We start from the raw sequence: 27,289 nt of genomic DNA, 5'->3' as shown, positions 1-27,289 counted from the left end.
CTGGGAAGCTGCTGCCTATGGGGCAGAGATCTGGTTGGTCTCTTTGTGCATCACGGAATTTGTGTAACCAATTGGGCACCCCGTGTCCCTCTGCCCGTTCCCGACACAGCAGGAGGATGTTTGGCATGGCATGGTGTGGGTAGGGCTGTGGGCACAGATTCTGGAGCTGTTTTCAAGGAAAATGGGCTTTCAATGGCAGCAAAAGCACACGTGGCAGGCTCCTGTGAAAGGCAGCCTTGGAAGCCAGGATGTTGTTTGACCATGACCTAAAAATCTTGAATGCCATGTTGTGAATGAATAGAGCAGGGACACCTTGAAATAGGTCTCTTGCTTTTGCCCTGAAGAAAGAACAACTTTCTGTTTCTGCATGAAAAGAAATCTGAGAGTGCTCCATCACATTTCAATGCAGAGGCTTCACCTACAGCGATGCTCTCTGTCCTTTCCCAAGTCCCCTTCCATCGCAATAACTTCAACACCCCATCCAGGGAACACTTCAAGATTTGTAATGCATCAAAAGCACCGACTAAGAACCTGTGCTGGGGCACCTGCTCCCAAACACAGAGCCATGCACGTCCCCAGCAGCACAGGGTGAGTTTTTGCTCCATTTCCTGGATTATTTCGAGCCGTCAAGACAGCCCTAGTAAGGGAGCACTGCTGCAGCCACGCGGAGCTTTTGTGCACAAGCAGAAAGCAGAAAAAGTTTTACATAAGCGTCTCTCCTCCTCCCCTGTCCCACTGCCTTGGAGCAGACACTCGCCTTCGGATGCTGGATTTTGGGGGAAGGAGAAAAGAGAAAAAAACAAAGCAGCACGCCTGAGAGGTCACCCATAGTTTTCCTCTGATGCACGGTGAGGCGCGAGCACTCGCGTAGCTGTTAGGGTGGGTTTGTTTCTTTAAGGTGTCTCCCAAAGGGAGGATCAGCGCAATGCAATGTGGCAGCTATGGTAACTCCTCTTGGCTTTCAGCACAGCCCGCGCTGATCGCACAACTTGCTAGGGAAGAAGGTACAGCTGTCCAGGCCTTGGCAGCGATCCTTACCCTCTGCTTGCTGCCAAATATCGTTTTTTCTTTCTTTCTCTCTTTCTCTCTTTCTCTCTCTCTCTCTTTTTTTCCTTTTTCTTTCTTTCTTTCTTTCTTTCTTTCTTTCTTTCTTTCTTTCTTTCTTTCTTTCTTTCTTTCTTTCTTTCTTTCTTTCTTTCTTTCTTTCTTTCTTTCTTCTTTCTTTCTTTCTCTCTTTCTTTCTTTCTCTTTCTTTCTTTCTTTCTTTCTTTCTTTCTTTCTTTCTTTCTTTCTTTCTTTCTTTCTTTCTTTCTTTCTTTCTTTCTTTCTTTCTTTCTTTCTTTCTTTCTTTCTTTCTTTCTTTCTTTCTTTCTTTCTTTCTTTTTCTTTCTTTCCTTATTCTTTCTTTCCTTATTTCCCATCTTTCCTCCCTCCCTCCCTTCCTCCCTTCCTCCCTTCCTCCCTTCCTCCCTTCCTCCCTTCCTCCCTTCCTCCCTTCCTCCCTTCCTCCCTTCCTCCCTTCCTCCCTTCCTTCCTTCCTTCCTTCCTTCCTTCCTTCCTTCCTTCCTTCCTTCCTTTTCTTTTGGTTAATTTTCTGTTTCCTAAGAAAATGGAAATCGGAGGGGCAGCCTCATCTGCCTCTCAGCCCCCTCTGATGTCTTCTGGACCCAGGTGACTGCAGGCAGGGTTGTGCGGAGGTGCTCCTGGGAAGGTCTCTGGGTGTGCTCCTCGGGCTGAACCTGTGGCGTGGAGTGGCAGAAACAGCCAAAAAACCCTCATTCTGAAACATTTAACCATGCGTATAATTTTAAGACTGTGCTCGAAATTCATACGAGCTGATGGGCAAAGGGATCAGTGCAACCTAAGAGTAAATCCAGGGGGCAGGCTCTCTTGGAAAAGGTTTTTTATTTAAAAAAAATCCCCAAAACACAACAGCCAAGTGTTGCTAAAACTGTGTGTGAGAAGTCATGTGGCAGCATCTAAACAACGGATTGAGATCGAACTGCGCCGGGGAGCAAACGCACCGCAGCCGACTCACAGGACGGGTGAAGTTATGGTGCTGGGAAACAGCACACTGTGCACCCGTGTTAAATTATCACAAGAAATGTTGGTCTCTAGGTTGGGTTTATCATTTCCAAGGGGATCATCCTGAGCATCTTTTCTCTTGAGGCTCCAAACCGGCTGCTCCAAGCCACCTCTATGCTCCAAAACTTAGGGAATGATCCTGTGTCTTCTCTATGGGGAAGTGGGCTAGAAGGCAAATGCTCAGCTGTGCTCCAGCAATGAATGTTTCGGATATAAACAGTATAAAAGAGGTTATTTAGTGCTGATTGTATCAGGAACTTAATAGACAGCCCTTCTAGTGGTGAAGGATGAGAATCCTTGTGCAAAATATCTGCTTGTTCAGCACAGAAAACCCCATTGAGCGGGATGAGCGCGGAGATTGCAGGCTCATGCCTGAAGCATTGCGCTCCCAATAACAGACAGCAAAGTGGACTCAGCAGAATACTCCTGTTATCTAGTCTGTCAAAATATACTTGAATGTATTGTAAGAATACACTGTTTTTTTGTTACGATGGCTGCATTCAGTTGGGAGCCCTTAAGGAGGATGTCTGCTCTCCCCACAACATCTCCAAGCACCTTGGGAAGAAGTGGCAATACCGAGAAATACAGAGGAGCAGTAAGGAAATATTTCCATCTCTTCTGAGTCCTGATTGCCCTCTGGATGGGATTCTGGTGGCACGGGATAATCAGGTACCCACACAGCCCCGTTCCTCCCAGATCCCATAGGTGCCGTCATGCTCCCGAGGTGAATTTAAAAAGCTGTTCTGGTTTTAGCTAAAGATAAACCAGCCTGCTGTGACAAGTGTGCCGACAAGCCTCTGCCTCTCTCTTGAGTTGGCCCTTTGCTTTTCAGTAGCATTCCTACCATTTTCTGATCTTCAGTCTCCTATGCGTGTGGTTGTGGTTGATTCAGATCCCGTTGCCAAATTGATTTCATTAAGGAGCTAATCAGCAAGGGAGAAAACAAGCCAGGTGCAGAAAATGGCCACGCTGGGCAGCAGGGATGCTGAGAAGCCCTTACCCACAGCGAGTCAGGCAACCTCCCCCTGCTCCCTCCCACCCCCTAAATTCTGAGCTTTATTTAAGCTTTGAGCACCAAAGTGTGATTTTAAAGGCGGCCCACACAGCTTAAACTAAAGGTATAATCACATAAATTACTTCCTGCGGGTTTTTTGATGGCTGAATTCATCCCAGAACTAATCTGTACGTTCTAAAGCCCACACTTAGCGTGTCTGGTATCTCCTAAGGAAATGGCAAAGCTGTTTCTTGCGGGTGACAGTTAACAAAGCAAAACTATCTTATTAGGAATTCAATTAAAGCTAGCGCAGGCTTACTGGATCTCTTCCAGCAAGTATATATCATGCTGAACCAGCCGACATCTGTCTCTTTTTTCACCTCTTTTTCTGTTTTCCGAGCTGTGGTTAAAAGATGGAAAGGAGAAGAAGATGGGAGGAGGAGGAAAGGGGAGGGAGAAGAGGGACGGTCGCTCATTTCCAGCTCACCCTATGGCATTCTGCAAAGGGGTTGTTTTCTTTTCGATGTCTGGTGGCTTTGCAAGCAGTGCAGGACAGGGTTTGCCTCGCTGCTGCCTTCCTGAACCAAATGTGAGCGCATTCCAAGATGCCAAAGTGCAGAAGCCAAAAAGTAATCCCAAATTATGCGATGTGATGGCTGTAAACCTCTTTGAAACCCAGATTTAACAGTGGGACTTCAGGAGTTGTTGCTTGTTAATATTTGTATTAGGAGATTGTATAGGAGGTACTGCCTTCCTGCGGGGAAGGAGTCCCATTCACACCCTCCTGAGTGCTCCCATTCACCTGGTGCTGCTTCCCGTGGTGTGACAGCTCAGGGTGACATATTGTGGAAAAAAAACATTGAGACTTCCCTGTTTTAACCAGTCTCCGTGCAATGAAAGCCCTGCTTTAGCACAAGAAGGAAGTACACCTCAGAGAGCCGGCACAGCACCCACTGCCTGCAGTGAAAATGTGACCTAGCAGTGACTGGGAGCCTGGGCACAGCCCAGCAAAACCAGGGCTGTGTGAGGGAGGCACTGGAATTAGAGTTTATCCAGGTTGGGCTAGCATGGAAATGGTTACAGAGACAAGGATGGGGTAAGGGCTGCTGCGCCGTGATTTATTGGCTGGCTGAGTTAATTTGTTGTTTGTGTATGATTACTTGTTGCTGCTGAGTGGTCATCTTCTACAGCTACAAATCTAATTAAATGCCGGGGGTAATTTTTATTTCTTTTCCCCCCAGCAAATATTTCTACTGTTTTAATTATTGAGAACGAATCATTAATTAGAATGATGGTGCTGGCATCCAGCTGGAGGACTTCCTGGTTTTCCTCACTTCCAGATCTGCCGAAGAAGTAAGCTGGTGCGTAGGGCCCCTTGGAGTGACACTGAGATGTCTGATGGCATTGCCTGCTGTGCACAGCAGCGAGGTTGCTCGGAGCCAGCTCAGAACCTGGCCCAGCATGGTTTTCATGGCACAGAAGGTTTTGAATCAGCTTCCCCCCCCCTAACCTTCTGCAAAGACTGGAAAAGCAGTGCCCAAAGTGCGTGCTCCCTCCAAGCAGCGGTGGTAATTTCCCAGCTGTGTGTAGAACTCGCTCCGTGCTCTGCTTTGTGGTGGTGCTCCCCAGCCATGCTATTCCTACCGCTTCACTGCACGACGTAAATGTGGGAGATTTCAGGCTCAGAGATGTACTGAATCACATGGAAGTGTTTCCCAGGCTGAAGCTATAAAAATAATTACACTGCTAGCAGGAAGGAGTGACAAGAAATGTCCCCAAAAGAGATTTAATCTGGGGCCACAGGATCTGTCTCATCGCTGCTGCGATCTGCAAGTCTGATGTATTACCACTACCTCTGACTATGAAACAAGCCCAGCAAGCACTGAAAGGGGAATGCAAAGAGAGGTATTCGGGAAGCACTGCAGTCCCTTCCCTTTTTTTTAATGATGAAGGTCTGCCCGCTCTTAACATCAGAGATACTCTGCGCAGAGTGAGGACAACTGATTTGGAGACAAATGAGGACCACTTAGCAACAATGCCTGCCTTTACTGCTTCCTCAGTGACCCTCCGGGCACATCTCTCCTGATAAGATGGACAGCACTGCACTGGCTCCAGTGCATTAAAATATGCCTTCACCGTTCCTCGTAGCAATCCTTCAGTTTTAATCCAACACATCTCTCTGCTACGCCTGTCTCTAACTCTTTATGATCAATAATTAATTTATGTGGCCGGTTTGCCTTCAATTTGTCTGCTCAATGGAGGATTTTCCTCGCATCCTCTCTTTCCTGGGGCTCTGAATTCGAGCGCTTTCTGGCTGACTGCTGTGTGTTTGCTGTTCGCTGCCCAACAGATTTATTCTTTCCCAAGAAATGACACGAACATAAACAGGAGACCCAAAATGCATTTTGCTGAGCTTTTAAATGCACTGAGATAAAAAAAAAAAAAAAAAAAAAAAAAAGGACCCAGACCACTTTAAACCTATCAATGTAAATACCAAACTTTACAATCCTTCCCGTCAAGGAAATATATTTACATTTTCTAAGGATGCTTATAAAAAAAAAATAGGGCTTTTGGGACAAAAAGGGCTTAGTTCCAGTGTCACAGCACCCCCAACTAACTGTCCTGCTCTCATAAACCATAGAATGAGCTTGTTCCCAAGGCCAGCAGAGATAACATCTGTTTGCTTCTTTAAGGATGAAACGAAATAGGATGCTCTCTTTTTATACATTTTATAAACAGCGATGGAAGAGCTCTCTGCAAGAGCACCAGTGCCAGGCATGTGCTACACGTGGACTCCCCAAAGCAGATTGATGGCAAAGGTGCTGTGGCTGCAAGTGACAGACCAGGGATGGCAAAGTGCTCATGGGCTCTGAGGGGAAGGGAGGGCTGCTGGCAGGGCCCCCTTACCCACAAGTGTCTGTGCTCTGCACTTTGCTGATGCTCCCCGACATCCGACTGGACATGATTTTTCCTACCAAGTGGAATAACGTGAAACCTACTTTCTTTTCTCCTGTTTTTTTAGAGCATCGTGGGCTTTCCAAGGGGTAAAGGAAAAGTTGGCTGGAAGGGAAGGGGCGCAGGTGCTGTCAGTGAGGAGAGGAGGTGGGAAGGAAGGCTCGGTGAGCCCCAAGCTTTGGACATCTGCTGAAACATCCCACTGCCTGTGCAGTGATCGAAGCGCAGAGCTGCGCCTGCTTCTCTTGGAACTACCGGAGTGAGCTGCCTATAATTAGGGCCAGCAAGCATGAAAACCTCTCCTGGCACAGCAGCAAGCAGCACAGACCTGCTGGCACTGGCAGCATCCAGGTGGCATTATAGCAGTTCCCAAGGCTCTGATTTTCTAATAAAAAAATCTCTGATCTTTGCAGCTGGACAACTGCCTCTTCCAGGAGAGCCTTTCCTCTCCTATGTCTCTCAAACCCACCGAGATGGAGAACGGCAGAACGGGGCTCACCAATGGGTGCCACACTCTTCGGTCCCCAGGAGTGGGTCCCAAACTCAGCCAGCCATTTCCTACGCTTTCTGCCATCCCCTGTTGTCCCTAAAAATACCTCTGGTCAGGACAGGCACATGCAACAGACTATGCCACGCCACGCCACCTGGCTTTCTGAAGCATTTCTTGAGGATCTCGTCAGGGCTTTTTTTTGCTGGCGGACATAATTTTTGTCGCCATAGAGGACAGAATTTGACACCGCACCGCGCTACACCAGGCCGTTTGTCAACAGTGTTTTCAACAGTTCAACCGCACGCGTGTGCACGCACACACAGACACAGGGAGGAAGGCTCACGGGGAGCTGGGGGGCTCGGGGCGGCCATGACCCCACTCCCAGCATCCAAGTGCTGAGCAAAATCCACTGCTTGCCACCAGAATGGGAGTGGGGAAGGCGTCGAGTGTGAATTGATCCCAAAGAAACCAAAAACGCGGTGGGATTTGGGTCGACATCGTAGATTTGCAAGCAGCCCAGAAATGTCTCTCCCCATTTCTTTTATGCAGGGACAATCTCTGAGCATCTGCATACAAAGCCTGCCTTGTCAGAGTGATGTTAACAGCATTTCCACTGACAAGGAGTCTGAAGTGGGGGTAGAAAAACGCAGGGTTTGCCACTAATGCACTGAACGATGGAGAGGAATGGATATATATTAGATAGATAGTAGGTTTAAAAAAAGCCATTGGCTAATGGCAGCACATCGTTTAGGAAACAACAGAATTAATGCATTGTTCCATCCCAGCACTTTAGTATTCAGCCAATCTAAACTGCTGAAGAAATATGTGTTTGGGACATTTTACATCTGTTTTTGACAAGAAGCCTGGGTTTTGCGTATGTTTTGTTAATCTATTTGCTGAAGCCCTTTTAGCCAGATTAGCATGGGAAAAGACACTCGGTTTTACAAACAGAGAGCTTGCACTTAAAAGTGACTTAAAAGTGACTCGGCTTAGGCTTCCCACAGCTGAAATCGGGGCACAGCAATGCAAAAGTAGCAACACTTGTAATAAAACCAGCAGTGTTACCTGCTTAAGCAAAGCCAAACAACAGGCAGCCTTTATTCTCCGTAAATGCAATGAGCAGAGCAACTCATTTTCAGCCTGACATTTTGGAGGTCTCTACGAGAGCAAGGAGGAACTTTAATTACAGCCCCAAAACATGGGCTGCGTGGGGACACAAGGGAAGCGCCTGCTTGAAGTGGTTTTTAAAATGGTTTCAACCCTTTTGCACCACCCGTAAGCCCTGCTTGAGCCCTTTTTCAAATAACATTCTGTGGCTGCGTCAGGATTTTAAATCAGCCATTGATTACCGCTAAAACAAAATGGGTTTGCCTTGAAAACCCTGCCCAGCAGGCTGGTGGGGTAAGCTTTCCTCCCATCTTCAAGGAGCTACTTCTCCAAAGGGTGAAATTATTGTATTTCCCGTCACCACGTTGCAGGGGGTAAATTTCCCTTTGGAGCTGCCTGCATCCTGCAGCAGCAAGCAGCGTGTGCTGGGCAGAGCAGGATAGCAGCTCTGCTTTATGTACCGAGCCCTGAGCAGCGTCGGCCCCGCACGGAGTGGCTGACACAACGCAGAGCTGCTCGCCTTAATTAGCTTGGGATGAGGGTGTAATTAAGAGCTGTTTGGTTTTGCTTTCCTTTCTGTTCATTCCTCCCCAAATATTACAAAGGCGACATGAAGAGGAAGCGGTTTTCTCGCCATGGAAAACGATGAGGAAGAGTTTAGTTCTGGGAGTAAATCAGAAACTACGCTCCAGCCAACAAAAGCCCAACACCAACCTCTGTCTGACCGGCACTTTGAGGAAGGGAAACTGAACCAGATGAAAATTTCCCCAGGACTCCTCTATCTTTGTTTGCATTTATTGAGGGAGGGGGAAGGGGCCCGGGTGCAGCCGACATCTGCAGCTCGTTTCTCTTAAGAAAAACCCAACCTGGAGTGCAGCGGGACGAGCTCGTCGCCCAGCCCCAGCAGGGTCCTGCGGAACACCTTGTGCCCCCAACACAGGGAGGATGCGACCAACCCAGGGTGCCTGGGGCGCAGCCGCCCTTGGTGTGCTGCAGCAGCTGGTTCGGATCCCCTTGTCAGCCTGTCTTCCAGCCCTTCCCCAAAGCAGCCGCATTCCGGCAACCCTCATGCAGTGATGCTTCCCCCCTTCCTTGCCCCCCATCCTCACAGAGCAGCGAGACAACAATTTTCCCAACAACACGCCACGTATTTGATAGTTTACCCACACGGGACTTTCTCATCTTAAATTCCCAAAGGGTTGGCCCCTCTGTCCTCACGTTCCCAGCCTGGTGTCCCCTCGCCTGCCGGCCCCGCGGTTCCTTACCCTTTGGCGGCTGTGCTGGCCTCGCTCCGGCGGTGGCTAGTGTGAGGCCGACATGGACCACGCACCCTCCATCCTCCAGACTGAGAAGGCATAACTCAGCCTCTCGTGAGCCACGTAACTGCAACTCGTCATCTTACTGTCCATCTCGTCGCTCTGTAGCACCTGGTAGAGGAAGTCTATATACCGCGCCGCAAGCTTGAGCGTCTGGATTTTACTCAGTTTGTCAGAGGGCAACGTGGGGATGATTTTCCTCAGGGCGGCAAAAGCTTCGTTGAGCGACTGAGTCCTCTGCCTCTCTCTGACATTGGCCAGGATCCTCTGGCTCTGCAGTTCTTCATAAGACTGGGAGCTGGGACTGGACTTTTTTCCCCTCTTCCCTGGGTTGGGGCTGCCATCTTCGCTGGACTTCTTACTGTATCTTCTCTTCCTGCCAAATCTCTTTGGCTGCCTTTCCAACTCCTCTTCACTGGTCCCCAAGCTATCCACAGGGGAAACAGGAGAACTGGAGCTTTCTTCCATGCTTTCTGCAAGAAGGGGAGGGGAAGAGCCTTTCCCCCCCTCCTTATGTTATGTGAGTGTGTGTGTCTTAAATGTGCTTTAAATTCCTGAGACAGATCCTTTGGAAAAACAGGAGGATTTCTTTTTTTTTTTTTTCTTTTTTTTTTCTTTTTTTTTTTTTTTTGCTGACCAAACGTTTTCCAGGTTGCTTGAAGGGCTCTTATTTCAAGGACGGAGTTGTGCAAAAAAATTGAGGTCTTGGAGAGAGGAAGTTATTCTAACTTTTTGGAAACTTTAGCTGAGCTCAGTTGCTAAATAGTTGTCAGAAGTGAGGGAGGTGCGGGGCTCCCTTCTGATTGGCCGGCCAGGTCAGTGGGAGGAAAGCTTTTCCCCTGCTAAACTTTCACAGTTTTATGTTACACTTAACTAAAATCTTGGGAAAGCACCTCGAATAAAAGATAACTCGCCACCACCCCAAACCCCTGCCCCGCGAGGTACTTGCTGTGCCGTGGGGTTGGGGAGCACCCCACAAATATGGGGGTCCGGGGGGGATCCCCAATCCCACTGCACCGTGCTTTGCCCAAGTTCCTCTGCCCCCTTCCCCGTGCTCCCCAGGTTCCCACACAGAGCAAGGATCCCCAGTTTTGCTCCTTGTGCTCTGGGGACAACCCATGTGCCCCAACATTATGGGGGGATCTGTCCGCACGCCCCACGGGTGACACCGGGGGGACATTGGGAGGGGAGGGGGTTGGGTGCAACGTCTACGCTTTGGGGGACATGGGAAGACCATTCTGCACCATCCATGGGCCATCAAGAAGCAGGCAGTGGCTTGTGGAACACCCTGCATCGCATGCCCTGCACAGGCAGCCGCCCGCCTGCCATGGCTCTCCCCACACTTTCCCCCATTCCTCCACTCACAGTCCTTTTTGGGAAGTGAGTGCTGCGGAAGCTCGGAGGACATCTTTTCCTACAGCCTACCCCACAGCTGAAATCGTGGCATCCAGGGTATATACACTGTGGTGGGGGGGGGGGTCTCTCTTTCTGATGCATTGAACAGAAGATGACAGATCTATTTTTTCTCTCCAGCACACCGGGGAAAATGTGGGAAAACTCCACTTGCTTCCATGGAGGCACATTCGGATTTGGACCTCTGATTTCAGCTAAAGCCCAGATTGCAGGAACAGATGCATTCCTGAGCAGCAAAGTTCGTGTGTTCAATACGGCACAGGAAAGTAAAATAAATTCAGAAGAAAAAAAAAAGAGAGAGAGAAAAACAAAAGAAACTCATAAAATGTAGATGTTGTATCAGAAGAATTAGTTTGGAGTAGATTTCTTTGCAGAGTTTTCCAGTAGGTATCAACACTCATTAATGGAAAAAATAATGTCTGGTTTGATTGGAAAGTGTTCTTTGGTCGTAGAAGGAATTTTGGCTTGCCTGGGGCTGACTCCACTACTGGTAGGTAATGTTTATAGTGGAAAGACTTCCCCAGGCAGCCCCTGGGGAGAGCCTGTGTTTGCTTTCAAAAGGAAAGGTTTTCAGGTGCAGCACAGAAGTCGGAAAGCAAGGCAGTTCAGCAAATAGATTTTTAATCCAATTTAAGACTGTGCCGGGTCGGGCAGGACGGTGCCTCCACTCACACCCCAAAGCCAGGCTTCCAGAAGGGCTCGGCACTTGTGGATGTGTCCGAGCGTTGGTCACCTCTCTGCAGCCGTGACCTGGAGGTCTGCGGGCAGACACAGCCCTTGGCTGAGTCAGGACAAGTGGCATTTGTGCTGGGAAAGCTGAGCAGCAGCTCCGCGTGTGAAATAAACTACAGTCGATACCGTGGTCCCAATAAGAACATTCCAGTGGTAACTGTGCCTTGGAGGGCAACGCACCGCTAGTTAATGGTGCTCAGTTTGGAGATATTTAGAAGTCTTCTGAGTGCTTGGGATCATTTCCAAATATTAAGAGTATACATCACACGATGAGCCAGGGAGATCTGAACCGAAGTATGGCACCTCCACCTTCCAACGATAAAAAGCAGGGCTTTCTGAGCAAGTAGGTTCCCTACCGGTGGCTCTTAGGTCCTCTGGGGATGGGGGACAGAAAGATTTTGGGGCAGACTGCGGGGTTGTACCCCAAAACACATACCTCGCAGCTTGCATAACCATTTTGCCCTAGTGACAGCCAGCTCCTGGGCACCACGCTTTGGACTTCGGGATGCAGTATTCCTCCTTGTGCTCTCATCTATGCCCCTCCAGGCTGCTTCCAGTGCAGAGTGAGTGAAAGAGGCCCCATGCTCCTCCGCATCCTGCACGCCACGGCTGCATTAAATAAATACACAGCAGCCCCAGCCCCCTGCCTGGCTCCTGCGAACAACCCGAAGGACTGCTTGCATGAGAAAGCAAGGCAGGATTTCTCCCTAAGGGGACAAAGCCTCTAAATATGCAAAGCTTTTTAGTATCCAGAGGGCTTCACTAGGACAAATTTATGGTGAAATGGGGTTGTGTTGTAATTATATTCTACAAGCCCAGTTCCAACTAGCATTGCTCCAGAGCTGCTGTAGATGCATGTTCTCTATACGGCTGTCCTGCAGCAGCGCTTAGTGCCAGAGCTAAGGGTGGTGTTGACAACACTGCGAAGATGTTTCCTTGGAGCAGACCAAAGCCACGGTCTGCATGTGCACAGAGCCGGGGGAAATGTGAGGAAGGAGGAATCTGAGGGACTTGTGGCAGAGCCTCATGGCATGAGGGTACCTCTGGGGGAAGAGGATGGTGGATGCTTCAGCACAGAAGTAAAGAGTTACAGAATTAAAACTACAATATAAGAAGTAGACAGCTTTGGTGAAAGTTTAACACTTTGTTTAAACAGAGTGACATCCACTGTGATGCTGCTACTGCTCCACTAGCTGGCTCCTAAAGGAGAACTGTGAATATAGACCGGGCTTTATTTTTTTAAGTGCTCATTCTCCATATAAACGCTGTGGTCCAGTTATCCCACCAGCAGGGCTTGGACAGCAAATCACCCTTCTTCACCTGGATTTATCCTGCTGTCCCTACCTGCAAATAGCAAGCAGCATTGCATGACCCCTACCGCATACAGGCCTAGTTAAGCTGTTTTTTTTCTCTCTTCTTGGACGTGACTTAGAAAGGATGTAATTCCTTGACACTTATGCAGCAGCCAGTGAATGTGACCTGGGGCAGGCATCTTCCCCGTGCTGTCGTTGCACAAGGGCAGCCGTGTTTCATCTTGCACTTCTGCTTCTTGACTTAGTTCCCTTATTGTTGTGCTGCAACAGTGGCTAGGTACAGTGGATGGATGTTTCCCAAAGCACAAACCCTGCAGTGACACGTTTATAATCAAAAGCAAAGAAGCGAGAGAACAGCAGAGATAAGAGGCAGGAGGTAAGGAGTGTGAGGCTTTAGGGATAAGGCGGTGGAGCAGAGCACAGTTTCAAAGTAATTGGATCCGCTAATGTTGGAGTTTTGTGCAGGAATGTACATCTGTTTCTGAACTGTTACCAGCTGATGTGCCCGTTCTTCCTTTCTGCTTTCTTGGATATAAAGCCCCCGAGCAGCAGATCAGCATACAGGGGAGAAGGAGAGGCTGACCTCGGTCCAGAAAATAGAAGGAGAAGGACATACACATGCACTAATGAGTTGTACATCTCCTAGTTCCCATCCCCTTATGAAGCCGATAGCTCTGCCCAAGCTTTGATCAAGCACATGGATCACAAGAGCCGTTTGCCCTCATCATGCTTTCTCAAGAGCGATGCTTCCAAAAGCATAACTTAGCTCTCACATCCCTCCTGCAACACTCCGAAGAACAACCAACCCCAAATGCTGGACAGATGTGCACTATCCATGGCTACCCAGCCCTGCATCTCCCAAATACTCGCCTTTTGTCTTTCTTTCTCTCAGACTATAAAAAGTTTGCTTTATTTGCTGTTTACTGTCCCAGGACAGACGGTCTGCAGTGTAATAATGATGGATGCAAATCATGAACAACTTTCAGAAACCGTGACGGCCCTGTAATTTGTAGGTTTTCTGTTTGGGGCCTGGTTTCTGCAAAGCACTACAGTGCGCTTCGGAAAAGAGGTTTGCGTCTGAGTCAGCTCCTGTGGAACACATGCAGGTGTGTACAGTTACATACATGCTGAATTTCTGATCTGAATACCCTCTGAAATAACAAAAGAGATCTTCAATGGATTCGACAGACCTTGGATGAGGGACTGACACACTGCACTGTCAGACAGAGGGTAATTTCACAGCTCCTGGTAGTCCATGCTCCATTGTCAGTGGGACAGGGATAATTCAGACCAGATCCAGTTCTGCCTTGAACACTTGGTTCACTGTTTCAAGTCTGATTGCCTTTTGCTGGCAAGATTAGAAATCTGCATAACTTCTCATGTCAGTAGTGTTGCAAAGATAGTGTGCGTCCTGCTGTAGGAAGAAACCAAAACGCAGTGGCAATGCAATTGTGGATTCTAATTTTAATGACAGTGCAGAGCAAAAAAAGAACCAGCATTTGGGGGAGTAAAAAGTAGTAGCTATCACGATTCCAAAAATAACATTTCTATTTTAGATCATTTACCCGAGGCCACCACTAATTGCAGATCAGAGTGGAACGTCTCTCTGGAAATCCACAGGGAAGACAGTTTTTTTTCCCTCTTTTTGGAAGGTGAAATATTAATTGTGGCTGCTGCAGCAATAACTGTAGCTTAAAACCTGGGTTAGGAAAAATGAAAATATTTTTTCATGAAGTGGAAAATCAAAGCATGTGAAGTATTTTGTTCTGCTGGCCTTTTCTTCCCACATCTCTAGGCTCATTAAAATGGGGAGAAAGGACTTCCCACCAAGAGAGAATCCAAAACCAATCTGGCTGTTCCAACAGTGTTCAGATGATGCTGAAGGGTTCAGGCTTTGTTTATTTTTTGGGTTGCAACACCCACTTCGAGGCAGGTATATTCATAGAAACATCACGGTTGGCTTCTGATATTATTGATATTGCTTGATAGCTTCTCCAGCTCCAGAAAATTGATTCAGAGTTTGCTCCTGAGATGAAACTTTGGTTGACTTGAGCAGTTCAAAATGCAGGTTACTGTCTGGGAAAAATCTGGCCAGGCTGGTGCTAGTACAGAGAGACCGACCCCATCTCCCTTTCCAGGCCATGGAGAGAGGGACTGTCCGTTCTGGATTACAAAAGATGCCTGCAGAAGCTGACTGCATCAGGTCAGTCCTTTGCTGTCTTCTTTGATGTGTGAAACCCCTTAAACAATGCAAGGAAGGCACTGATCCCATGAAGATTTAAGGCTTACTTTTTCAGCCTTCTTCCACAGACCTCTCTGAACAGGTCAGCAGGATCCCAGTGTGACAACCAAGAAAAAGTCCAAAGTATTGTTGCTGGTACTCCTGAACTTCAGTATTTTTGAGGATTAACCATAGTCTTTGAAGGCTACGTCATGGAGGATGTGTGACGTGCCTTCTTGTTGCCAGCCAGAGAGAATCAAGAATTGCCTTCTAACGGCACATTTGTGCCCCCAAAAATTACATGACATGCAGAAAGGCAGATCCAGAAGTAGCTTTGTTTGCATGGATGTATAACTCTATGAATATGCACACAGTGAGGAGGGATTAATTGCCTGAACTTTAGCCAAACAGATTTTATCTGTTCAGGCTACCTCTAGAATTTAACCACCATCATCTGGCAGTGCAGATTTTGGGTAGAAGGGAAGCCAAAACAATGGACTTGGACACAGAAAGATATTAGAAATCTCTGCCTGGAAGAGGTGAACACCTCCCAGGATGCTGGATGCATCTGCTGGTGGCCTTAACACAGCCCCAGAAACATCTGGGCTGGAGCCCACTAGGACTTGGGGAATTTTCAGAATTTAGAAAATTCCAATTTTGAGTGTAAGGGTGAAACAAGAGGAAACTTTTTAATATTTCTGAAGTGTAGAAAGCCAAATTTTTGTGAAGAGAATAGGTTCAGTTAAGCCTTTTGTAGTCTTTTGGCGAGCTCTGAACTCTACCTTGGCTTTACTAATATGTGAGCTTGTAAACCCTCAAGCCTTCCTCTGCCCGGATAAAAACAGGCAACATCTGTCCTCACTCCTCATCCCCCTACACCATCATTGTCCAATCATTTCTTCCAGGGTTTAAGCCAGAATTGAGTCCGTGTATCACACTGCATGTGTCTTCTGGCTAAGGGAGACTGGACAGTTCATTAGCAGTGATTGTTGATGGGTTGGATGGGTCACTGCTGAGTGGCAGGTCATTCATCATGGATCCCAATGGTAAAAGTCCCACCTTCAAAGTGTTCCCACTCCCAATCAATGCGGTAGTGGTATCCTAGAGACGGGATCTTGGTTTCCTGTACCAGAAAGGAAGATTTCTACCTGTCAGGTCTTTGGCATCACTGGACCAACTCAAGAAACTGGGCTGAACCTCCCCTAATATTCATCCACTTTAAAGAGAAACTTCGACCTTCTGCCTCAGTGGTTATAGAGGTTGCTTTGAGCCAAAACACAGCTGTTCTTCCATGCTTTGATGGAAAAAACAAATGCCTAACCTCTTCCCTTTCCTGGAAACTCTGCTCAAAAATCATATTCACTCTTCCTTTCTTATTCATCTCTTTCAACCACATTTTAACTTTTTATTTTGTTCTCTCCCAACAGTACTTCTCCATGTTCTCTGTGCAGCTTCAGGTATTAGCAACAGTCCCACAGCAGGAGGGCAAAATACATGTTTATTGCTTTTGGTCTGAAGAATATGAGCCTAACTCATAACTGTGGAAGAGCTGTGGCTCACACTCTGAGAGGGTTGATGATGCTGTTGAATCTCTTCTGTGGTTTAGTGTCTAAGATCTGGTAAGGATACCTTCAATAACCAATTAAAAATTCAAGTAAGCTGGAGAAGGTCTCTTTTTTTCCTTGCTTTCATGTATTTAAATGGCCAAGAAGAGGGAAGGGGTATTACCTTGTAAAACCCTGTGGATGGCTGCTGAATGTCTCACCAACTAAATAAACAAAAATCTGACAGAATTAGTCATAGAGGGAAAAAAAATTGTTTGACTTTCAAACAGAGCAACATTTCATGAAGCATTCCTTAGAAAGTACAATTTATTTTGGAAAACCAAGCACCCTAACTCTGACCCCCTTACCTCTATGTGCTTCAGTTTAGTATCCTTGTGTCTCCAGCTACTAACAAACCACAGCAGCTGAGTAGGAAGAGGATTGCTGTGTCCACGGTTGCATGTCCACAAATGGAATGGACATAAAAAGCCAAAAAGTATTACTTTTAATCCTACAAGCCTATTGGACTGCTGTACCTGATGAAACTGCTTACCTATCAGTTGATTTGTCTTTCCTTTGGTAATTCATTTACTGCTGAAAAGTTGAAATCTTCTACTGGGAAAAGAAAAAAAAAAGAAACACATCTCACTGAGTGGCTATACTTGGAACACCAGACAAGACATTCAACCAAAACTGCTCAGCTGAGGGGGAACATTATTTTTCTTAGTCTGATTAAAACAACTTCTTTTTCTTTGTCTTTACTAACACCTGTTTGTCTCAAGCACCTGAATAAACTTTGAGGAGGAAAGATAGCTTTTTTAAAGACCCAAGTGGACCTCCACAGATCAGGTTCCACTTTTGGAATCCTCCACATATCCATGGGAAACCAAGCTTGGCATTCCTATTGAGATCTGTTGAGAAAAAAGCCCAAGCATTTCTTTTGAAAACAATTAGATGACAAACTCTCAACCTAAACAAACAAAACCTCAGAAGGTTTGTAGTATTTAAAACAAGCAGTCATAAAAATAAAGAAATTAGTGGCAGTGGTTCGTTTTCTCAAGAGTAACAACCTCTATCTGTGTAGACCACGTTGTCTGTTGGAGTATCCTGAATGACATACCAAGTCTTCTTGATCTAGATCTGGTTGTAAATATGCTTGCTGTGTTAGGATCAGCTGGTGGAATGTGGTGCTCCAATAGTACTGTAAGAAGTTGAGTTCTGATTTTTCCATTGCAGCTGTGCGTAACCTACCTTGAGTATCTCAGATGAGAAGTAACTTTCAGCAATGTTCCTTTTGGTGAAGCTGTAAGATGCATTGCAGGGCTGGATGCACCAGTACACTCTACAGGATGGGTCTCGTTTCAGTCTCTGAGCATGAGAACGACATCCTCTGTGGTCAGCATCAAGCATGTAAGGCATTATGCTAAAGTCAAGAAGGTAATGCATGTGCTCAGATTCTCTCCAGGAGCAGCCCCTGTGTAGGAGACATGGGCAGCACTGCAGCCTTATGGATGTCATCTAAATTCCATGGTATCTAATCACAGAATCACAGAATTGTAGGGGTTGGAAGGGACTCCCAGAGATCATTGAGTCCATCTACCCGAAATATTTCAATTAAAAAAATAGCACTGCAAGGTAGCTCTTTGCCACGGGGAAGAATACCACAGCCCCTTGTGGATTGCAAAGTATTACATTTTCCTGCATTTTTCCTCAAGAATTCTTTTAACTTGCATTTAATTGTTGAAGGAGGAGAGCTATAAAATATACCTGTCTTCAGCCTGCACTTCCCCCAGATTTTTCATTATCAGTTGAGCTTTGTGACTTCTTTTTTTTTCCTGGCATCAATACTACTGTGATGTTTCATTTCCTTCTATTTTGCACTTTTGGCAAAGATAAAGTTTACTGTCGTTTCACTACATTATCTATCAGGTGACCTGGAGTCTGATCCACAACTTGCAAAGTCAGCAGAAAATTTTATGTTGCTCTCAGCAGGCTTTACAGCGACCTTTAATAATTCTGGCCTCCCAAGGGAGCTGAAGTACGAATCCAGTAGGCATTTGTCGTATCTCAGTCTACTAAACGGCCAATAATACCTTGCAATATTTTTGTAGGCCTTTGATCCATCTCTGTTGCCTGATTGTGCTTTGAAGACTTAATAGTCCCCCATATCCCGCACTTATTAAATTCAAATTCTCCAGTTGCACTTCCCTGGATGATACATAAAAATAACACATGGAGGAAATATAACTGGAAGATCCTTTCTATAAGATGGCTTACATTTCATTCGTGGGGAAGACATTGAAACCATTGCTTTTGTGCTCGTGACAGAACCCATCTGTAGAATTTAGATATAGTGGAGTGTATCTGAAAAAGCAATAATAGGCCAGGGAGTTGTGTGTTGGCATCAAAGCTTCAATTTTCAGTGTGCTGCTAGGCAGCCTTTCATTTAGAAAGAATTAGCAGTAGAGGGACCTAGCTGAGCTGCAGACGTTACCGCTGGCTCCAAGAATAGATGGTTGTAGTGGGATTTTAGGGTAGTTTTATCATGACTGGGACATGGTTATTTCAGGGGTCTGATAAGAATTCCACTGAAGACTCCCAGAGTTGCTCAGTTGTCTAAAAGGAATGGGTGAAGCACTGAGGTAAGTCATTTTCTTGAGGATGATGGCGAATATAATGGGAGATGCAGCCAACTGGAGGTAGAGCCAATCTCAGCCAAGCAGGAGGACAGCTGGTCTGTCAACTGCTGAAAGAACTGGGGCAGTCCCTTGGAGAACCTCCAGTCTGCTAGGACCCTTTATCAGCAGGATGGTAAGGAGCTTCTTCAAGGGGTTTTAATCTGTGAGCCTGCTATGGCAGACAAGCCAGCATGGCTTCCTGTCGTCTGGCTCTCCCTGTGCTCTGGTTTAATCTCTTGATGACTTGGCACATATGGGTTGTAGATGGCATTACAGGGCTGCCTTCGGGGACTGCACCTGGGGACATGGCTACTGGGAAAGGATGAAATCACTCATTTAGACTGCTCAAGTGATTGTGACTTTGCCTAATGAATCTGCAAGGATTTATTCTCCCTATCAGTCACCCTATGATGTCTCACTCTGTTTCTCCAGATCTCCTTGGTTGTCTTGTCTTCTTTGTGTAGTAGGGACAGCACGGATCCACAGTAAGACCGGGGAAATACTATTAGTCACACTTTATTTTCTGGCACCACACCAGGAGACAGGTCAGACATTTATAATAAATTCCAGTGAAGTCAACTCATTTCCATACAAAGTCCCCTGCAAGCATGAAGCTACACACAGAAATGTGAACAGTCATCAGACCTCACCTCCATTAAACCATGTTCTCCTTCAGAAAGCTCTTCCCTCACCCTAAGTCTGAAGAGAACCAAGAGCTAGGCCGCTCCAGAAATGAGATGGAAGAAGAGCACTGAACCTGGTTCAGCCTTACTTCAGTAACAAGACCCAAGGAGCTAACAAAGAGACAGGATCTCCACTTCAACACCACTAAAAGCACAAGCAGCACTTTCTCAGTGGTGGGGTGGTGGAACACATACCTTGCAGCTCATGAGGCAAAGCTAGAGATGTCAGTGTTTTGCTACATGTTTTACAACCAGAGCTCAGTGATATTTTTAGTGGAATCTGATTTTTTTTTTTTTATGATAGCACATGCTGCTGTTTTGATGAAAAAATGATAAGGAGGACAAAAAGGAAAAAAAAAAGTTGAAAATTAAATAACTTGTTTTCAAGGAAGTTAAGAACTATCCAAAGGAAGTTTTCACAAGCACAAGAAATCTGATTTGGGGGAAAGCAGGAGGCCGCAGGCATCAGTGCTCACTGCTGCTATTGCAAAAGAAGAATCCTCTGACCTCACAGATAGATGGAATAATTTTTCAAACTTCGAAGTGTGACTGCTTTGTTTTGTTTTGTTTTGTTTTGTTTAATATAGTCTTCTTTCTCTGTGCTTTTGTGGAGAAAGATGGAAGGAGATTTTGAAGTGGAATCTTTGTAGGGTGGGGTTTGCTACCACAAAGGTGCATAGAAACATAGCATACAATGACCACCTATTAGCCCTGAGTGCCCTTCCCTAAATCCTTTTGTCACTAGATGAAGGCTTTTAATGCAGGAACTTTCTCGAGGGTGTTGATGCCATAGTGGTCAATCCAGCTGCAGGCAGCAGTAGGCAGACTGCATTTCTCCCAGCACACATGGGGTAAAACTCCCCATGAATGCAGTGGGAGCAGTGTGAGTCCAGAGCAGACTGATTTAGCAATTTGCAAGCCAACATCTGTCAGGCACTCAGCAGAGATGAATAACAAAGTCAGACTGGAGCAGACATATGACGAAATCCTTCCACGTGGAGGGAAAGGGAAGGGGGAGGGAGATGGCAATCCAACGTGTGCTAATATTTTCATTATAACGTGAAGCGTATCAGTAACACACACACGTGAAGCTATGGAAATGTGCAGAATATTGTTGTGCCATATGTTTTAAATATCATTAAGCAGGCCAGTTCTGTCGTATATTTGATATTTTGGCTGTTGTCACTAAAAATGGACCCACTAATTCATATGGAATATGAATTGGCCTTGAACGCTGCCTAATCACTGACCCAAAGAGAGTTTGCAAAATGCATTTCTAACCTGAGAAACGATAGGCTGAATCTTGTGCCGTGGGAGGAGACCAGTTGGTCGGACACTTGACCCAGATACAAATCTCTTGGGTTAAAAATAAAGAGACAGTTGGATAGCAGGGATCAAAACACGTCGCTGATAAGATTTGTTTAGCCTTATTTTGGTTTTGCTGGAAAAGACATCTCGGGCAAAAATTTAGATAGCTTTTCACAAGTTCTATTTTTCTGTGTTTTCCCATCGGTGTCTCAAAGCAAAGAGGAAGTAGTGAAATGCTGATACATTTTTTAGTTTGGTAATTGAAGTAAAATTTATGTTTTCTTTCGGTTTTCCAGTAAAGGGAACGATGAAATTTGAAACATGGAGATCTTCCTTATTGTGTTTTTATTTCTTACCTCTTAAAAGGAGGGAAGCCCACCCGAATCCTCAGCCTTTTTCATAAGGAGCATCATCCCCACTTTTGAAATAGCTACATAAAAGCCTCCCAAGCTTAGAATAAAACAAGGGGAATAACAGATTCATTCAGACCTTTGCTTTACTCCTGTTTGGTTTTTTGTTCGGAAGGATCTCCAAGTCTGCAGAAGAGGGATAGAACAGAGGAAATCAGCGAGAGGCAGCGGAAAGCACTCATGCATGACAGATCCTTTCCCCTCTTATCTCCACCTCTTGGAAATGAAATTGAATTCATGTAGAGTTTCAAATGAAAGCACCACACAAGGGTTTTTTGAGGGGGTGGGGAGATCTGCTTGCTGGTCTGGCCAGACCCAGTTTTAATTTGCAGAATGTGAGCTGAGACCTGAATATCTTGCAGGACTCCTTCCTGTTCCCACATCTGTGCCAGCAATTGGACTCTGCAGGAAGATTTTGGTTATCATGGGAAGGCGGGAGCCAGAGGGTGATACAGCTCCCTGTCTCAGAGTGATCCCAAATCTGCAGCTCCAGCACACACATCCGCATAGGAGTTGGCAGCAACTATGACTCAGAAGGTGCTGTTTTTACAGACACTTTGCTGGCTACAAAGTCACTGTGAGAGTTTGCAAAACAGATATGTGAGGAGAGCTGCCTTTTCCCAAAAGAAAGATGCTTGCTGGGAATCAGGCTACCACCAGTTTACTTTCAGATTTGCTCTTCTTTAGTGCCATCAGTTAGATCATTTCTGAAGCCTAAGACTCAAAGAAGTGAAGAGAGGAAGATGGTGTGGATTGCCTCCAGCCTTTAGTCCCCTAAACTCATGTCTAGATCCCTGCTTCTTTTTGTCTCACCAGCTTCTGATCAGAGACAACAATGTAAGGTAGAATCATAAAGGCTGGAAAAGTCCTCTATGACCCCCAAATCCAACCCCAACCCAACCCCACCATGCCCAGTAACTATGTCCCTCAGTGCCACATCCCCACAGTTCTTGAACACCTCCAGGGACGGTAACCCCACCATCTCCACGGGCAGCCTGGCTATACAATACCTCTTTCTGAGAAGAATTTTTTTCTAATATGCAACCGGTTGTGCATACAATGGGATTGAGGTGTGCAAAACATGTATCGTTCATGGTGAGACTTCACTTGTCCTAATCTTTAGGCTCTGCATTGATCAGTTGGGCTGATCAGTAATAAAATTCTCTGAGAGTCATTTGTTTTGCCTGCTTATGTTTCATTTTAAAGGGAAGGGTTAGGTGCAGGAAGTACCAAGAGACCGAAACTGGGGATGCACAACAACCCTTCTGAGGGCAAAACCGAGGTTCAAAACCTGGGATTGGCCAAACCACTTTGACATGATGAAAAGTCAGGCAGGCCTCCTGGGAGCCCTTAGTGCTCTTCACTGCTATAAGTACACGTTTAAAGGCTTAAAGCCAACCATCGTGGTATGATCACTTTGACCTCCTGTTTACGGTAAGCTCTTACGCTTTAGCTCTTATATGTGTTTAGGGCTCACTGGTGTTGACCTAATCTTTTTCAGTTCCCATCTGTTTCTTTTCCTTCTTTCAAACTTTACACATTTCCCCACGCCATTTTTCATTTAATCCTTTAAAAAATACTCCTCTCATCCTCCAGCAAAAAGAAATCAGGATAAAAGGCAAAATCACCATCTCTGAATTAGGTTCTACCCATCCCTGAGAGGGTAAAGGATGAGAGGGAAAAGTGGTTGAGGAGTGTAGCATGTCTTGGTTCAGAGATTTTGAAAGATCCTGAGTCTGCAACTTCTTCTCATAGTCTGATTACTCTTGAAAAAAGTACATTTTATTCCCATTTCATGGACATCAGGTCTAGGGGGTAAATTTGCCCCATGAAGCTGCTTGTACTGGTCTCCTGGCTGTCTAAGAGTCATGAGTTGTCCCATTACCACTGAGTGCCATGGTGGAGGAATGGGGCCAGAACAGCCAGGTTGTTACTGTGGTGCTGCCTCAGTCTGTAAATCATCTGCCAACACCTCTTCACTCTCACAAGCTGGTTTCAAGTTGACAAATCTGTTGCCGGTGATGGCCCAGTTGCATTTCAATGTCCCTGCAAGGTCCCTAGTGGATGACGGCACTTCCGTTGTGATGGAGATGGTTCACCCAGCTCCATTTTGAGTCACTGTACAGTCCATGACTGCATTTCAGGCCACTTACCAAATGTGACAAAAGCAATTCTGGCTCCTTTGCTGCAGTGACTCACAAGGACAAGGTTTTTAAGATATTAAGTCCCAGGAGAGGGGCCAAGAGAGTTCAGATGCTGCCTGCATCACAGTTGCTGTCCCTGCCCTTCTCCATGTCATGTTTACATATCAGCTGGAAATTTCCTAAATAAGTTGACTCGAACCATCAACAAATACCGTTCAGATAATGCACATTTCATGGTATTTTCCAGAACTCTGCCCACAGGAGGATATAAAAACTTCTTTTGTTATAGTATAGCCTCCTTGGCAGCTTGTAACTCAGTGGGAAAGACTCTGGATTCCTGGAGGAGCTTACTGTGTCAGCAATTTTGAGTATTTCAGGGAGCATGAGGCCTCACTGGAGAGAAAGGAAAGCCTGAGCAAAACACTGCTTTCCTTTAAGACGAACCGGTAATCAAATTAGATAAAAAATCACAGTGAGCTAGTAAAGGGTGTGAAAAGACAGTCTCTATCCACAGAATTGGTGGGGTTCTATAGGAAATAGGAACTCTGCCAATTGTCTACTGAGTGTGTGTCTGTGTCCTATTTCATTTCAAAATGAAAGCTCAAGGCTTCTCCCAAAACTTTTGTTGGTTTAGCAAGGTGAATGTGGAGGTAGCATCCACCACTGGCTGTGCACAGTGCAGAAGGGAATATCCTTGTGTGGGGACACTCTGGGGACTTTGGTCCATGGGCTACAGCCATACAGTGATCTGTCTTCTTTCTGAGACAGCCCTAAAGGTGACCTCACCCAGGATTTCTTTCATCCCGAGGGCTTTCCATGCTTGGTTTTCCTGAAGAAGCTTTATATTTTCAAGGGGGATTTTTCTTTGAAAGCAGGTGATCCAAGCAAAAGGTTTAAATGGGTTAAAATTTTCAAGGAAAATTATTCCCCCAGCCAAACAGATTTTTTGCACTGACAAAAGTTTTTTTCCTGAAAATGATCTGCTTTTCTTAGAAATTAGAGTTCATCTTTAGAATAATCTCTAAGGACTGGAAGGGAGGTCAATTTTTTTTTTTTTAATTAAAATCATTGCAAACCTGTTACTGAAAATCTAATCCTCAAGTAATTATGGATTTTCCCCATTTTTTTAATAGCAAATCTATCCAGAACCTTGTTCTCTGCTTTATATGCTCTCACCATCTCTGTAAAACACAGTACAGAGTTCATGTGCTCAGTCATGAAATGCATCACATGGTTTTGCTACTGATTATTCAATAGAATGGCTTAAATTTTGATTCCTCATTGAAAAAAAAATCAACGACATTTCCACTTTCCTTCTCCCCCCCCCTACACTGCTTTGAACAGGAAAAGTGTCTTTTCAGACCAAGGCTGGTAGGCTGGAGGGTTAGAATATCCCAAGTTGGAAGAGATCCATAAGGATCATTGAGTTGTTGGGCAGGTGCTGTGTGTGTTCACTGAAGAAAACTTTGGCAATGTAGAAAAGCTTTCATAAAAGTTGAAAGACATGAGGTTTGTTTGGGTTTTTTTTTAACATTATTTTTTCTTGAACACATAGCTTGTAGGGTGGGGGCAGCTTGAATGATGCGCTCTTTTGCTCTCAGATATGTAGCTCTTCTGTGCAGTACTCGTAAGTAGGAAAGTACCCCATGGCTCCAGCTCTGAATGTCAAGGTCAAAAGCAAAACAGCATCCATGTGGCCAGGTGGATGGCTCTCTGTTGAAGGAGCTGGCATCAGGCAGATACGTCAGGGAGAGTTTGGAAAAACAGCCTGGAATGGCTTTAAAATGTTGAAACAGAATCTGGGAGCTGAATTTAGGAGGGAGCTCCCAGTTGCCTTCCCAGCCCCCTAATCTCAGAAGTAATGTAAATCTAAACTTCTTGAGAAAATGCACTTACAAGTTGCTGTTGTTGTTGTTGTTTTAGCTGACATATTAAAAATGAAGGGGAAAAAAATGTCTGGAGTATTTATTTTCAATAAGGGGCCTTCTTTCAACTACAAAAAGACAATTCAAAGGAGTGTTTCACGCGGCTGTTTTTAATTAACTCACGTGATCAGCTGGTGGAAGAATTAAATTAGGGTTGCCTGATTTTATTATGGCTCCGCTTTATCCACAGACCAACAAAGGTAAGAGGCAAAACTTCTGCAAAGGGCCTGGTCCAGAGAATGGAAGAGCTCCCTCCGCTCCTAGCACCTTTCATTAGGGTTCATCGGTAATTCGAAAGCTGCCTCTAAATCTAACAGTTCAGTATCTTTAACTGAGTGTATTTTACTTGAATTTATTTTTAATCATGTGCTGTGGTGCAGTGGGCTGCTTGGCGAAGAGGCTTTATGGACCCAACGTGTGCACTTTTTGGGGAAGATAATTACATGAGTTCAAAGTCTCGTCAGCCAATCGTATTTTGGTATTCATGCAAGCTGTTTCATAATGTCGTTTTGAACCCTGTTGGTGGCATAATTAAGATTTAATTAAATACAGGAATAGAAACATGTTGTTCATTTGACCATCTGTGAGTCAATGACTACAGTGGTTTTCTAAGTTTCTACTCTACATGCTGTTAGTGAGTGTTTCATATTATTTTCCATCTCCCCAAACATACTTGCACGTTTTTGGAGTCACTGAAGAGCCAGAGCAGATATTATAATCTCGTGTTGATGATCATCTCTTTCTGCTGTTCTCGGCTATTGATAGTATCGGGAGAAGTTAAACCTTTCAAGTGTAGTATGAGCTGCTAAGACAGCGGGAAACAGAAATGCCAGAAAGAAACGACAGCTTAATCCACAAACAAAAAAGAAATGGGGGGGTGCATTTTGTATCCTTCATTTTTGATGATGTACAAACCAGCGGCATCCAAGCTATAGTGATTAATAATAAAAATAATAAAAGCAATAATAATAATAATGGAGATTCAAGCATTTTAAATCTGAGTCTTCCTAGATCACCCAGCACAAAGCGGCATCATCCTCAGCTGCAGGACAGATACACCAGAGATGTTCAAACTGCAGCTATAGTCAGGAGCCCAGGAGAACATTGGGGCTCCACAGCACCACTGTCTACACAATCCCAAACTCAGAAGATGTTCAGCTGCTGTGCAAAATATTGCATTTTTGGGGTTGACAAAAGCAATTTGTGAGCTGGTGTTGAATGTAAATTAGATTGCACTGAAAAGAATGGCTTTTTTTCCTAATTAAAATTGAGTATTTTTGAAGAGTTTTTAGAAGAGAAGTGTTTTGATTTCAACAAGATATTATGAGACTAAATTTGGTTCAATGTTGTGTTTTTAAATAGTGCAAAGTTCACCCCAAGCCAAAACTAAAACATTTTGTTTCAGATACAATGAAATGTCATGTCTGATCTGAACATATTTTCCCTACTGTTTTCTGGTTTAGAGGATAAAACAGAAAAAAGTTTGAATTAATTCAAACAGCGTTCATTCTTTCTGGAGGGTTTTTTGTTTGTTTGTTTGTTTGTTTTTGTTGTTGTTTTTTTTTTGATAGGGGGAGAAAGATTGCAGGGTTTTGTCCACGAACCCCAAAATAAAAGCCTTACAAAGCTTTCACTGAAGCACCTGGGAAAGCACAGGAGAGGGATTCGCCTTTGTTCCTGCTGATTTCCTATTTTGCAGTCCGCCAGAATAGGTTGTACATTTTCCTTTCTCACAGTATAGCTTTGAAAATCAGAATTTTCACAGACATATCTTATTAGCTGTTTTTAAAAATATAGGTTTAAACACTTTTTTCTTTCTTGTTTTCACTTTCTCTTTTCGTTTTCTGCTTCATGCGCAGATGACAGTGACCAATCAGGTCAGAAACAAAGGGCACTTTCAAACATTATTGAAAGAAGTTTCAGAAAGCGAATATTTTCCAGAAGGGGAGGAAATATGTGGATAAAAAGGTT

At 45.2% G+C, this 27,289-nt stretch overlaps 1 protein-coding gene and 1 long non-coding RNA gene across 6 annotated transcripts in view; one reads left to right on the top strand and one right to left on the bottom strand.

Moving 5' to 3' along the window:
* The window catches only part of TWIST2 (twist family bHLH transcription factor 2), a 30,424-nt gene extending 20,743 nt beyond the window's left edge, over positions 1-9,681 (bottom strand). For all 3 annotated transcript variants that reach the window (XR_006939788.1, NM_204679.2, XM_015289113.4), the window contains exon 1: positions 8,897-9,681. Coding sequence is in view for 2 of the 3 variants with exons in the window: in NM_204679.2 (NP_990010.1) it covers positions 8,933-9,415 (483 nt within the window). In the remaining variant the exon portion in view is untranslated. The remainder of the gene's footprint in view (positions 1-8,896) is intronic.
* LOC121111300 lies at positions 732-24,934 on the top strand. 3 transcript variants are annotated; one of them, XR_005861537.2, is made up of 4 exons: positions 732-848; positions 2,590-2,754; positions 10,481-14,608; positions 16,054-24,934. It is a non-coding gene; the product is annotated as an uncharacterized LOC121111300 (long non-coding RNA). The 3 variants fall into 3 exon arrangements; XR_005861536.2 differs by having other exon boundaries at positions 10,481-24,934; XR_006939900.1 differs by lacking the exons at positions 10,481-14,608; positions 16,054-24,934 and adding an exon at positions 4,321-8,898.
* Positions 24,935-27,289: the final 2,355 nt, after the last annotated feature.

Source organism: Gallus gallus, chromosome 7 (genome assembly GCF_016699485.2).
Source record: "Gallus gallus isolate bGalGal1 chromosome 7, bGalGal1.mat.broiler.GRCg7b, whole genome shotgun sequence".
Classification (NCBI taxonomy): Eukaryota; Metazoa; Chordata; class Aves; order Galliformes; family Phasianidae; genus Gallus; species Gallus gallus.
Note: the sequence above shows the minus strand (reverse complement) of the source record. Positions and strands in the feature narration are given on the sequence as shown.